Source organism: Pterocles gutturalis, unplaced genomic scaffold, assembly GCF_000699245.1.
Source record: "Pterocles gutturalis isolate BGI_N339 unplaced genomic scaffold, ASM69924v1 scaffold39099, whole genome shotgun sequence".
In the NCBI taxonomy this organism is placed as follows: domain Eukaryota; kingdom Metazoa; phylum Chordata; class Aves; order Pterocliformes; family Pteroclidae; genus Pterocles; species Pterocles gutturalis.
Window position 1 is genome coordinate 1 of NW_010134561.1, and position 14639 is coordinate 14639.

Genomic DNA, 14639 nt, shown 5'->3' on the forward strand with positions numbered 1-14639 from the left:
CCCGCCCCTCGGCTCCCTCCCCGGGTAAGGCCGGTGGGAGTTGTGTGCTTTTCGTGGAGAAACTGTCGTGTGGGGGTTTGTGGGGCCCCTTCCCCGCGGCTGCGCGGCTCCCCGGTGCTTTGTGCACCGCTTGGGTGCGTTTGCCAGCCCGCAGGAGGGTAGTGCTGGTTTGCTGGGTGCTTGTTTGTTTCAATAAAGGTGAATGTAATGGTTTGGCTTCATAATGGAAAGAACAAGGAGGGAAGTGAGCTGAGCTAAATAACCTGTGATCAGAAAGAAGTGGACTGGTGTACCTGCACCGGCGTCACTTGAGGAGTTGCACAGGCAGCTCTGCTAACAGGGGTTTGGAGCAGCAGGTTTCCAGGGAAGCACGATGACAGTGCTGGTGTAGGAGCAAAGTGAGGGGAAAAACCACAGCTGCAGAGCAAGCTATAGAAGACACAGGCAGAAGTGCTTTCTGGAGTTTTTTATAGTTAAGGTGTAAAGCTGAAAATACTGTCATGTTGTAGAAAAAGCTAAAAAATGTGCTCTGATAGAGGTGGAGTAAAGTGCAGGCCTGGGATGGGCAAGAGGTATTGTGAATTGTAGTGCGGGACGATGGTGACTGGTGTAGTAATCACACGGGAAGACAGGTAAGCACATTGTAATGGTCAGTTAATATAGGTCTCTCTTGTTCTTCAGGTAAAGCAAATTGAAAAACGAGACTCTGTTTTAACATCAAAAAACCAAATTGACAGGCTGACCCGACCTGGATCTTCCTATTTCAACTTGAACCCTTTTGAGGTTAGTTTGAATGTTTTGCTCCCCCTTCTGACTTGGTATACCAACTTCCAGATTTACTGGGTATTTATTTCAATAAAAAGACTGAACATAAAGAAATAAAAAAATTCTCTAGATGTGTAGAAGGTTTACAGAAGGATGGTCTCTATGTGCTTGTTCTCTTTTTCACTGTTTTATGGCAGGCACAAACTATACTGTTGACACATTTCCTTCATGCAAGAGCACTGGAACATTTGGCAGATTAATGTTGGGTACTTTCTGAATGAGAACGTAACAGCTACAGGTGGCATGTTTGCCAGGTTCTGTTCTGAACACTTTTGACTTGGGATTTCTAGTTGTGTCTTTTATGTTGGATGTTCGTCCCTCTGAACTTGCATAGTGTGTAGAATGAGAGAAAGACTTACTGCTCCCACGAGTGAGCAATCTTTGAGGAGTCGCTGCAAAACGGATAATTCCCTTGCACACTATATAGTTTGATTCCAGTTGCAGTCAGTTATAAAGTCTTAAGTATGAAAGCCTGAGGAAGACAGTAAATAAAATGATCTGGTGTTCCTCTGGAGCTGGCTTTCCCTGTGTATATTCCTTCCTGATATCGTCTTCATCTGCGTTTTTAAAGCCTCAGGTGATTTTTGTAGCCCCAGTTTAGGGCTGGTCAGCCAGAGCAGTTGGCAGATTCACTTTGATAATGTTCAGTTTTGTGCAGATCTTAGTACTTGACTTAGAGGCTAAATTAAAAGTCATTTAGAAGTAGATTGTAGCTTTCCTGTCAGACAGTGGTTTTTTATTTACAGATTCTTAGTGTTAGATCAATGTGCGTCTGCATTGAGTAGGCTCACTTGTTGCTTAGGACTTCTGTTCAGTAAATTAATTCACAAAAGAGCTCCTAAACTCTGCTGTGTCCCTAAAGACTAGCACATAGACAAGTGGGCTTGTTCATGGAAACCAAACAATAAAACTCTCCAGTCTTCTTTCAAAGTGATAAATTGAATAAATTCTGATGAAGTAGTATGTTTCCTGCCTGAAGTTCTCAGTTATGAATCCATCAGTGTCCCAAAGCCACTGGTGTGCTTCCATTCCTGCCAGACTAAGCTTTGCTACAGGACTGGTTGAAGTTGAAGTTTTAGACCAATTGTGGCTATCTAGGGGTGGCAGCTGTCTACCTTATCTCTTAAAATGTTTCTCTTCTACTCGGTGAAACTTCACGTACTGAGGCATCTCCCTGATGGGGGGAGCTTTCTGGCATTGTGTCTGTATGCTGATGAACCAAGTGTTTAGAGCGTGCTGCCAGGAACCTGAAACACAGGGAGTATCACTGAATTTGCTCTGCTCTCATGGTCTCTTTTAGGTGCTGCAGATGGATCCTGAAGCCACAGATGAAGAGATAAAGAAAAGATTCCGGCAGGTATTTGGCTTTTGCGCTTGAAGCCTCTGTAAGGAAACGAGAAGCTCTGTAGAGATTGCAGCTGTGCTTGGGAACAAGAAAAATGGTGGTAAAGCTGTAAGTGGAGGAGTAGCTGTTTTGGGAAGAAATGCATATAATGATCTTTGTATCAACTAGAGGAGGGCTGCAGAAGTGTCCCAGGTCCATGCATGGTGTGCTGCTTTGCCTGTAAAAGGCGTGATGGGGCTATTGCCAACTGATCCACCCGTGTCTTGTCAGCTGATTGAGCTTGTTCAAAGAGACAGTCAAATTTTGTCAGAAATTAAGAACTGAAACAAAGACATTTCTCTCAAATATATGGACTCTGATCCAGAAGTGTGTTTTCTGTGATGTTTCTTTAAGAATTTCAGCAGTCATTTTTGATGTCTGGGTTGTCACTGCTCACTGACCAATCTGCATTGCCCCATGCAATGCAGGAAACATCACCCCAGACTTTGCTGACAGATCTGCAGGAGAAATTTGAGTTTAACCAGTGCATGCAGCAAAGAAACACTATCTTTGGAGGGCTGTAGCCTCCCATCAAGAACTGTCTTTAGACAGGAAGCTGTGCTGGCTGACAGACGAACATGCCTGCCGGGTTGATGATGGGATATGGGCTACTTCTGAATGTGGGAAGTGGGAGGATAACCTTTTAGTCTCTTGCTGACTTCTCAGATCTGCAGATCAATAAACTGTGGCTGTCTTAGCTTTAGGCTGGTAGAATAGCACAGGAAAGTGTTTTGAAGTCAGTGTGATGAAACGAAAAAAGTGCATGGAATTGTGGATTGAAGAAATCAAACACCTAAATACAGAATGTGGAACAGTCGACAGAAGGAAAAAGACATTGGCTGTAGCAAGTCACAGAGTAAATCAGCAGCATGTTGCTGTTTAGGACTGGAGGCAAACTTTTTCCTGCGAACCAGCAAGAGCGATGTGTAGAGTTCAGGGAGTAATGATTCTGCATTCTTTGGCACTGATGCAATTTCAGTTCCTGCACTGTGACTGGTTTTGAACATTGTACTGGGAAAGGTGCAGATAAACTAGAGTCCAAACAGCAACAGCAAAAATAAGAGGTCTGAAAAAAAGAATGCCATAAGGGAAGAGTTTGAAAGAACTTTCTTTTTCTCTAGAAGAAGATGTGCTTTCCAGCCTGTTGAAGGTTGCCCTAAAGATGGTAGTGATCAATGTCCTGTCTCTGCTGGACAGAGAACACAGGAAGGAGTTTTCTTAACTTCAGTAAAGGAGCCTGAGGAAAAGCTTGCACATTCTTTTAAATAGATTAATATTTGAACAGCCTTAGGAATAGTGGAGAACTGCTTGGTAGATGTTGTTGAGTAAAAGGTAGACTTCGGTTGAGGATGGTCTCTGTAGGTTTGTTTCTTCTTAAGACCAAGGATACAAAACTTGGGTGACCAAGGGGTTCATATCAGCCCTAGGCACTGTGAAGGGTGTTTATATTGTTCTGTACATCCCAAGCTGCAGCTTTTCTCTTACAGCCTGTTCATTACAGGGATTGTATTTGATTTCTGAGTTTTTACTGGTGCATACTTCTATGTGTAGACAGCTGAGTTGTCCATATACAAATCAATATGATCCCCTGCGATTCCTCCTATCTGAGATTATTTCCCTCATCTCACAAAAATCTCTGAAATAGTCTTCATCTTTTACGATGATCTTGATAGCAAGGTCCTTTCTCTTACAGTTGTCAATATTGGTGCATCCAGACAAAAATCAAGATGATGCAGATAGGGCCCAGAAGGCGTTTGAAGGTAATGCTCTCACCCTTTTTCTGGGCTGGTGTGTGATGATGGTTGGACTGCTATTTTTCTGTAGCTGGTTTAAATGTTTATTAGAGGTGGAGGCCCCACTGGTGGACAGAAGAATCGCTGTAGATGCGCTTGGGAGGAGGGAGAAGCAGCTGTGTGGAGTGGCATTTCAGCAGAGACTGTCACCAGGTGGCGGTGTTCGCATTGCCAGTTTGCAAAGGGAACAAACAAGTCTGGGGGGTTTCGAGATGGTGCAAGAAAAACTGTTTAATCTGTGTATTTGATTGTATTCAAAGACCACACGAGAGAAGTAATGTGATGGTTTTAGATGTATGCTTTGCATTATGGTAAATTAATGCACCTTAAAGTTACCTCATGCCTTGTAACTAAATCGCGTGGTAGGACCGACACTTTCCTCCTGCTAACTCCAAAAGCTGTCTGACAGTCTCTTCCATCATGCTACCCCAAATTTGACTCATTGTGATATCCCTTACCTAGATGTATTAAAAAAAATCAAACCAAAAACCAACCAAGCAATCCCCTGCCCCAAATTCTAGGAAGCAAAATTTGTGTGTTCAACAAGGAGCAATCTTGTGATGCCTTGTGAGTGTGACTACTGGTGCTATTAATGTTGATGCTTTTTGTTAGCTGTAGATAAAGCGTACAAGTTGCTGCTAGATCAGGAGCAAAAGAAGAGAGCCTTGGATGTGATACAGGCAGGAAAAGAATACGTGGAACACACTGTAAGTATTCCATAGGAATATCCAGGGATGGGGAGGAGTGGTAATCAGTCATTTGTAATTTGCTTTTTGGTACAGACGCTGCAAGTTTAGGTCTTGTAAAGGTGAGCTGAGCAAACCTTGTAATGAAACTGTGCAGCTGGACTCTGAGCTCTTCAAGGCATGACCAAATGTGCTTCATCCAGGACTGCTGTTGGGCTCAGTGCAAGATAATTCAGTGAAACTCAGTACTTGAAACAAGTAGGTCAGATCATGTGATCTGACCTAAATATTTTTTTTCAAGTCTGTGAATGAGCGATGCGGTTCGAATGTGTGTAGGTGGAAGAAAATAGGTGGTGACAGCAGGAGACTGGGAAGTTTTGGGGAAAATGACTTATAAGATAAGAAAAGGAGCTTGGATTGCATTGGCCAAGAAGTTAGCTGAGTGATGTGGGTGGACTAAAACAAAACAAGCTTGAGAAAGAAGATGATAACGAGAGAACTCAGATACTCTAAACCAAGGAACATTTTATGTTCTCCTTATTGTTGTTAGTCTTTTGAATATTACAAAGTAAAATAAACTTCCTGCTGGTATGGTTGGTGTATATTGGATACGAATATATCTTAAAAACAAACAAATAAAAAACAAAGGGATTGTGTTGAATGAATAGTATCTAACATAGCATTTTTAATTACTACCGTTCATGTAATAGTGATCTTACATGTGTTTATCTGGACTTAGGACCAAGAGGTTTTCACCTAAAATAAAACATCGATCCAAATCAAGAGCTTTCCCACACAGTGGAGTAGGAATGCAGAACTACTTGGATACAATTATGTAAGCCCTAGAAAACTTAGGCTCTTATTTTTATTCTTAATCTTCAGGTGAAAGAAAAAAAGAAACAGTTGAAGAAGGATGGAAAACCTCCCACTGTAGAAGAGGATGATCCTGAAGTTGTAAGTCATGTACTGGGTCAGAGAAATTGGGGAGTACAGTTCTGAGGATTAACAGTCAAAACCAGTACGGAAGTATTTATTAGACTTGTTAGTTCTGTAAGCCCTTGCACTTACAGAAGAACAAATTCTGATAAGCTACTGTAGAGTACCATGAGTTGGGTAATACCCATTTATTTTAGAAAATAGTTTAACTGTAGTGTAAAGAGTAAATATATCATGAGATTATATAGGCCAAAATACCCGATTATTTTCTTGGAGCAAGTCTATATTGCTTGCACATCACACAGTATTTTTTTAATTTAATTTCTTGTTTCTGAGTGCTGGAACTGTGGCATTCTTGCTGCCAGCAGAGGCATGTGTGGAACCCACCTCAGCATGTCTAAAATGTACTCTCCATGACATTCTTCCGTATCGCACTTGAGGATAGATGTGCTGTTCTGCAACAAATCACTTTTCATTAAAAAAGGCATGACATAACTTAGTCCTTCTAATCTGGTTTCTAGTCTGAAAAAGTCAAGTGGTATTAGAGGCTTTAACAGAATGATAGAGGATTATCAAACACTGACATCCTTAATCTTACTGTTGTCACTTTTTTTCCCACAAAGTGATTTTTTTTTCCTCTTGATACCACCACAGTAGCCACATACCCATCTTATTTTCCATTGATTTTCCGAAGTCTCTTGGTCTTCTTTAATAATTAAGTTTGTTTTACATATTCTGGTATTTCCTACTGGAAAGCCAGTTCTAGACTTTGACAACACATCAAGAAGATCTGCTGGGAAATTACTACCTAAACAGTAACCATTTGGCCTTTTTTTTTGTCAAATGTAACATTGCAAGACTTAACAGAATAAGAGAGCTCTGTTTAGGCACAGCTCTTTTTAGGCACAGCTTCATAAATACAGATGAAAATTAGACTAATATGAGGCTAATAAGTAGTTGTTTCCTGGTGTCAGGGCCAGAATTTAATCAGCAGTGTTTTATACCCTTTGCTGTGCTACTGCTACTGACTGTTGTCACAGCAGGATACGGGGTTATGAGGGCATACGTATGCTTTGCATTCTTTCTATGTTTCTTTTATTCTTATGTAAAACAGACTTCTCTAACTGTGTTAACGGGCATTATTTGAAGACTGGGTTTGTGTTTTACAGTTCAAACAAGCTGTATACAAACAGACGATGAAGCTCTTTGCTGAACTGGAAATTAAGAGGAAAGAAAGAGAAGCAAAAGAAATGCATGAAAGGTATGAGCAGCGTTCTGCTTGTGCAGTTCAGGTTCTTCTTCCCCGCCTCATGCTTCCTCAGAGAAGATAAGGAATTGTAGAGTCTTAGAAAAGTCTGTGATGGAACAGACCTCTGGAGATCATCTGGTCCAACCTCCTGCCTGAAGCAGGTCTACTTAGAGCAGGTCCCGGGATTAGATTAACAAGGGTCCTGTCAAGCTGACTTCCAGTGATGTAGATTCCACCACTTCTCTGGATAACGTGTGGGTTGTAGAGCTCTGTGTTTGAGCAATGCAAACAGGAAACTTGCCCTCCTGTATTTAAAACATTGATCTATTTGGTGTGCTTGTATAGTCTGTGTATATGTGGAGGCCAGCCCAAACAGTGAAATGGTGACACATTCCTGCATGTTGTTAGCATGCAAAGAATTGATTTTTCATCTTAATTAAATGCCAGAAATACCATGTGGCATGTGTGATCCTGGACTATTTTAGGCATTTTGATCACATGTTGCCTGAGTATTCACTGTGGATGCACTGCATAGAACGGGTTTCTGTACTGGTCAGTGAAGGCAGTCTGGGAGATGGTTGCAGGGCACTGCTTTTGGTTACATATGAAAATTAGGGCAAAAAAAAATTTCATTTTTACCTTGCATGCTCAAGTGTATGTATTCTCAACAGTTTTAGAGACTTATCACTAGAGTTATGAAGGAGTCCAATGTGTTTTGCAAGCAAGAGAAGCTGACAAACTAAATACGTGCATGCTGTCAGCGGTGCCAAACCCTTTTCTCCCCTCACTGCTCTTCCAGATTTTAAATCAAATTCTATTTGCTGTGCTATTTCAGGTGTGCATATTTATCTCTTCTGATAAGCACTTTAATCTGCCAAGAAATCAGAAGAGCTTTCTGAGATGTTTTGAAAGTATTACTGTTTCTTTAAAGTAGATGCTTGTGGGTTTGTAACTTCTTTGTGGCTTCCCTTCCAGGAAGCGGCAGAGGGAAGAGGAAATTGAGGCACAAGAGAAAGCTAAACGAGAGCGAGAATGGCAGAAGAACTTTGAGGTAATCAGCAGCTTAACTTAAAGGATGAGCCTCAGCAATTCTTGGCCATGCTGCAAGGAAAGAGACTTTTTGCCTGCAGGTGCTATAAGATAATTTAAGTAGACACTTAGTCCTGCACAAGCCTGGGTCTTGTCCTTGTGTGAGAAGAGACAACTGATGGGGCTTTGGTATCACCTTTCCAGAAACAGGTCTGGTAAATTAAGCTGTAGTATTTTTCAGCTCTGTTGACAGTTCATTCAGTCAGAAACTTGTATTGCTGCTTAGCCTGGGTCACTGTTGACCAGTGAAACTTCATCTGGCAGCTGTTCAGCCACTAGTGGGGACTGTTGTTGGTACTTTTCACCCTAGTTGCTGATGCTTATGGAATCTGTGTTTCCCATGAATATCAGAGACCTAAATGACAGTCACTTCCCTTCGACCCTTCCACCCTGTATTCAGGGTTTAGGTGTATCAGAAGTAGCTTTGTGGTTGTTGTGCTGCTATTCTAGGGGTCAAACCTGCAGCCCGCCAAAATATTGGATCTAGCCTGTAACTCTTCTCTCATTACACACCAGAGGTGAAGTCCTGTGACACGTGGGGGTGGTGGGCAGGAAGGAAATCAGTAATGGTGTGCAGGGCCTCATGAAAATGTGAACTAGATTTAATCCAAAGCCGGATCCAAGTGTATGTGCAAGAGGACTTTAAAAAAGAGGGTGTCTGGAAGAGAAGTGTGTGAGCTAGACTGGCATCCTGTGGAAAGTGGACAACTAGGATGTTTCTTAAGACTCAGCCGGGAAGTGTTCATGTGCTATATAACATGGATATAAGAAGATGGATATTCTTGAAAATCCGTGTAATGCTGCTGTGTTGAGTGCACTATGGGTTTTGTCACGTAATGCCAGAGAGATAAACAAGTATGTCACTGGCCTTGCTGCTGGCAAAAGTTCTATGTTCTCACACCAGAAGGGCCACAGAAGTTGGGTGTCTTTGCTGTAGGGATGCAGTAAAGCATAGCAGCTGAGGAAACGTGAGGAAGTATTACAAGCAAATAATGGTGGACCAAACAGGGGAGCTGCAGGACTATTGATATTGCAGCTCTGAGTACCTCCGTGTCCTCAACCACAGCTTGACAGCTGAACCTCTGCCTTGCTGCTGACTGTTTAATCCATGTGAAAAGACAGTATCAAAGCTAGGTGTTAATGTCCAAAATGAATCCCTGGAATACACAAGAATAAGAAGCTTATTTCTGCTAGTGACCATCATTGAGAGAGGGTGATTGGAGAGAAAATAACACATGAATTCTTGGCTGCTCCTGTGTGTGTACTAATTCAGTGGCTGCCTTTAAAATATATCCGAAAGGAGTATGTGTGTTGCTGCTTTGAAAGGTGTTTAAGCCCTAAGGAAAAAAAACTTTGATGTTCTGCAAATGTGGTTCTGTCTCAGTTTCAAAATAACCCCAAACAAGCCCAGCATAAAAATCCCACCCTTTAAAGGTGCTTGTGTTGTACCTCTGCATTCTTCTGGCTTTCCTGCTCCTGGTGATTCCAGCCCTTGTCTGCATACTACATCCTAGTTCTGATCCTGTCTCTTTACCCTAAAACCTGTAGGTTTTGTCCCTCACATATGTTTTTCAGTATTTCTGAATCCTCATAGGAGTATCTGTGTCATCCACGTTGCCTGCTGTTTCTATAAGCTATTCATAGGCTGCTTTCAGAGCTGAATTATACCTTGATCTTTTAGGAGCAGGTTGGACATCTACTTTCTCCCACCCTACCCTCAAAATTCACTTGCTTAGTAATTTCAGTAATAGTTTCTACCAACAAACTGTAAGAAACAGGAAGGTTAGAACAGAAGTTGCCATACAGCCTTATCCCTAGCAAAAGTGTAATCACAGCATGGTTGAGGTTGGGACGGACCTCTGGGGTCCCTCTGCTCCATCCCCCTTGCTCAAGCAGGGCTACCTAGAGCCAGTTGCCCAGGACCATGTCCAGATGGTTTTTTAATATCCTCAGCGATGGAGACTCCACAATCCTTCCACCATTCTTCAGATACTTGTACACATTGTCGAGATGCCCCCTGAGCCATGTCTTCTCCAGGCTGAACGTTCCCAGCTCTCTCAGCCTTTTCTTGTAGGAGATGCTCCAGTCCTTTAATCATCTTTGTGGCCTTTCACTGGACTCTCTCCAGTATGTCCATGTCTCTCCTGTACTGGGGAGCCCAGCACTGGACACAGCACTCCAGGGGTGGCCCCACCAGAGCTGAGCAGAGGGGCAGGGTCCCCTCCCTCGACCCGCTGGCCATCCTTTGCCTAATGCAGCCCAGGACACCGTCCACCATCTTTGCAGCAAGGGCACGTTGCTGGCTCATGCCCCACCTGGTGCCCACCCCCAGGTTCTTTTCCCCAAGCTGCTCTCCAGCCTGTGCTGGTGCCGGGGGTTGTTGCTTCCCAGGGGCTGGACTTTGCACTGCTCCTTGTTGAGCTGCCTGAGGTTCCTGTCAGCCCATTCCTCCAGCCTGCCAAGGTCCCTCTGCGTGGTGGCACGACCCTCTGGCCTGTCAGCCTCTCCTGGGTCTCTTTGGGTTTGTTTTTTGGTTTTTCCTTTTCAGAAGGGGTTTCTGCTGCTCTGCTTGTAGGTAGTCTAGGGAGGGGAGAAAAGAGCACCAGAGACCTTTTCTCATTGTGTCTTTGTGATGAAGCTTGGGGCAAGAGGGGTGAGAGAAGACAGCAGTATGTTGCCCTTCTCTCTTCTCCCTGCCTCCAAGCTGCAGCACCAGGAGAGCTGTCTCAGGGATGTGAGACAGAGTAAGGAAATGGCACATTCTGGGCTGACAGATTAGGAACATCCATTGGAGATGAGGTTTCTTGTTTCCTTTGCACATCAGAGGATTCAGTAGACTCTAGTCAGGACTGCACATCCCAAGCTGGTTGCTTCTGAAACAGGAAACAGCATAGTGCTTACACTGGTGGTTTTAAGCTCACTGGTAGTTCCACCGTGCTGTGTCTGTTGCTCCGTCTCTTCACAGTGTCTGTATGTCCTGTCTGCCTGGTGCTACATGCTGGATAAGATGGAAATTGCGCTTGATCTCTTGAAACTGTTATGTACTGCCTGTTCTCTGTCTCTTGCACTTCTTAACTCCCCACTTCCTCTTTGTTGTCCCTAGGAAAGTCGGGATGGTCGTGTGGACAGCTGGAGAAATTTCCAGGCAAATACAAAGGGGAAGAAAGAAAAGAAAAACAGGACCTTCCTGAGACCTCCCAAAGTAAAAATGGAGCAGCGTGAATGATCCTGGCAGCACTGCTCAAGTGCAGCTCCTCAGTCCCCTCCCTGCTTTTAAGGACTCATTGGCACCTAGAGTAAGAATTGCTTTTTAGTAGACTGTTTGTTTCCAGTACAATTATCGGTCAAAGTATTTTTTGTACTCTGTCCATTTGAACTAGGGCCATAGTATGAACTCGGCCAGGAACCCGCTACATGTAGAACACTTGGCTTAGGAGGGTCCCCGCCATTATTGCTGTCCTGTTTGTCTGCTGCCCTGTAACTCAATGTTTTGTACTTCACAGAGGTTGTGCTGTTTCACCACTTCCATTTCTAGTTTGAGAGCTGAACAAAATACTGGAAATGCATCCGTACCTTTCCAGGCATCATCCTTCTCAGCAAGTTCAGCTTCGGAAAGGTCCGAACTGACTCTGGGAGTCTGTTTCCAGCACTGTGCAGTGCAGCTGACCTGCAGTTAAAGCCCTGCAGCTCCTCACTGAGCTGAGTGGTGCTTGGAAGGACCCTTCCCCCAAGATCTGTTTTCCAAACTAAAATCCCAGCTCTCAGGCTTAGACTTCTGTTAATATCAGACCAGCTGGTCACTTCCTGTAAAGGAAAAAATAACTACTCTTGATTATTAGTTAAGTTGCAATGGTCTGTATGTAAAATAAATTTTTACCCAAGTTAGTGGGGTTTTTTCTTGGAATTATTCAAAAATACAATTGCAAGTGTGAGTGCTGGCCACTGAAATGTTGCTGCTCTTCAGCATGAATGCTTTCCCTGGTAAGGGTCTGCTGTCATCCCAAAGTCTGTTCGGACTTGAGTTTTGAAGTCACAGTCCTGCAGAGTGGCACCCAGGAGGACAGGGAGAAGATATCTCTTCCCTGGATGCTGCCTGGGTGGATGCAGGTGTGCCAGAGTCTGTGCTGAAAACAGCTTGCTGTGCCTTTGGGGAGCGTGGAGGGGTTGGGAGGAGTTGGGCACCTGGTAGGAGTGTAACTCCATGGAGCTATGGGATGAGCTCAAACACATGAGGTTTGATTTTTAAAATCCTACTTTGTGTGTGTATTATAAGTTTTTAAGAGATTCTCAACTGGTTTAAGATGCTCAAAAGGTTCAAAGGTGTACTACAGATTCACATGTGCCCGGCAGACTCCTCTGGAGATCCTTCCTCAAACTCTTCCCATCTGTCCTGTTAACCATCCCCGTACTTGAGTCCTGTGGGTAGCTGTCTCCATGAAGATGCTGCTTTTCTTCCTCCTGATTGCCGTTAGCCAGCTCCTTTCACTTGGATCTGCTGTCTTATGTGACCTCATCTTCAAGTGAGCACAATCCTTTGTGCTGCTCCTTGTGCCTTGGCGAGGTGTCTCTTCAGAAAGATTGGTTCTGCTGCCCCTGAGGAGATGCCTCTGTCTTCTGGTGTCTCAACTCTCTAAGTTTTGATTGTCTTCTATTTCTGCCTGCTAGGGAGGAGCGACATGATAAAGTTGTTGTGTTATCAAACAGATTTCTTCAGGAAAAGCAGCTCCCAAGGAAGGTAGTGCTGTCTGACAGGGCCCAGGGCTGAGATGAATTTGCTGAAAGCTGGCTGGTGCTCTCCACTCGCCTTCGTTTCTTCTTTTCGTCTCACGCACTGGTCTGTGTGACCAGATGGAAAATGAAACATCCTTCTCTAACAAAACTGAGGTATTTTGGTGTTTTATACATTAACTAGCTCCAACTCTTAGAACAATAGAATACAGTTCCTGTTTTCTCTGGAAACACAGGGATAGTTTCTTTACCGTATTTGTCCTGCTAGGTATAATTTATTAGATAGATAGCTTGAACTGAAACTCAAGGGGCAAAACAGCTTAAAAAAATAACACGCCAGTGCTGTCTGGGTGGCACACAAGAGACAAACGATAACTAGAGCAGACTAAGGTGGAATGACAGCTGTGGGAGACACCGAACTGTGCCCCGTTGCTCTGTTCAGGCACTGAAATTGCTTTTGGCTGGCTGAGCCTGATCTTCCATTAACTGGGAACGCATTGGTAGGGCACAACTTCCTTGTCAAGGCAATGATTAGTCACATTTGTTCTGGGGAAAATGTCAGTTAACTTTTGCAGTGCTGCCTCTCAGATGCAATCTCTTTTGCTTCCTGGGTGTAAGAAATGAGCAGTGCTGGGCAGTAGCTCAGATGATCAGAGTATACACACTGTCCCTCTAATCTGTCTGCCTCTTGTTTCCCTGTCAAAGCATTTCTAGCTTAGCCATCTGTCCGTCACTCTTGTGCCAGAGACCTTCCTTTGGATACTGAAACCCTGGTCGCCTTTCCTTTCGGATGGTGTAAAGTCTTTCCTGATCAATGGTACTGACCTTCCAGATCTTTGGTTACACTTTTTTCAGGTAGCTCAGGATGAGTCCTGTGAGAACTTGAAATGTTTATAAGACCCACGTTATGCTTCTAATTCTGCTTCTCAGAACTGTTTAGGTTTATGGGAACTTGACCAGTGGAGTGGCTTAAAACTGGGTCTTGAGGAGTGCAGCCTGTGGCCAAAGTCACTGGTGGACTAGTCCTGCAGGCTTCTGCAGTTAGAGTCATTTTTTCCACTGGGTATGTCTTGGTTGGGACAGCAAAATGTGGAGCAAAAAAATGCTGTTTCACTCTCAATTTAGCTGTTGCTGTTTCCTCTCCTTCCTGTTGTGCCTATGATGTGCTTCTGCATCTGAATATGCAGAATTCCTCCTGTCTTATCTACTCAGCCAAGTCCTGTGAAGCTTCTCAACTGCCAGACAGGCTTTAGCAGCAGCAAAATACCTGTCCCTTCGCTAGATATTTCTCTGCTCCCCTGGAGGGAGCCTGGGAGGTTAATTTTGATCCTTGTATTCAGGCTTTGTAAAAGCAAACTGGTTTGAATTGCCTGGGTGGCAATAAGTGAATGCACAATGTGGACCCCTGCAGATCCAGGCTGGGCTGTAGCCTGGCCTCTGCAACGCGTGACAAGGTCATGGGATGGGGTGAATGAAATATTGTTTAATTTCAAGAGGTAGAGATGTTGTAGAGGGAGAGACCTCTAGGCCTTCTTCCTCCTTGGAGCTCTTTTTGTGTCAGTGGTCCTCGTAGACTGAAATATTTGTCCTCGATATGTAGGACAAGAAAATAAAGGAAGTAATAAAGGACAAGGAATAAAGAGTAATTTTTTATTTCCAAAGGAGAAAAGGTACCAGATAGCTACAGAAGCACCTTTCAGTAGGGTCTTGACTTTGGTTTTCCATGGAAATAACTTGTCCTTGGTGTCCAGTTCCCACAGAACGTACACGGGTGGGTGTCTACCAGAGTCCAGCTTTGGTCCTTGCTGCTTTCTGTGAGTCCAGAGATCGTTCCTGAAGCTCTCAGTCCCCTTCTGAGGCAGGGAGGTTGCCTTCCCCTTCATCTGCAATTTGCAAGACTGTACTTGAGAGGCGGTCCCATGCCAACCTCCTGGAGTTCAACACGGCCA

At 43.9% G+C, this 14639-nt stretch overlaps 1 protein-coding gene across 1 annotated transcript; it reads left to right on the plus strand.

Annotated features, from left to right (window-relative positions):
* Positions 1-663: 663 nt before the first annotated feature.
* DNAJC8 (DnaJ (Hsp40) homolog, subfamily C, member 8) lies at positions 664-11847 on the plus strand (the record flags this gene model as incomplete). The annotated part of the gene is made up of 8 exons (XM_010081633.1): positions 664-783; positions 2126-2182; positions 3903-3969; positions 4615-4709; positions 5571-5642; positions 6794-6885; positions 7849-7924; positions 11066-11847. Coding segments are annotated over 8 exons (702 nt in total), but the record flags the coding sequence as incomplete, so codon positions are not given.
* Positions 11848-14639: the final 2792 nt, after the last annotated feature.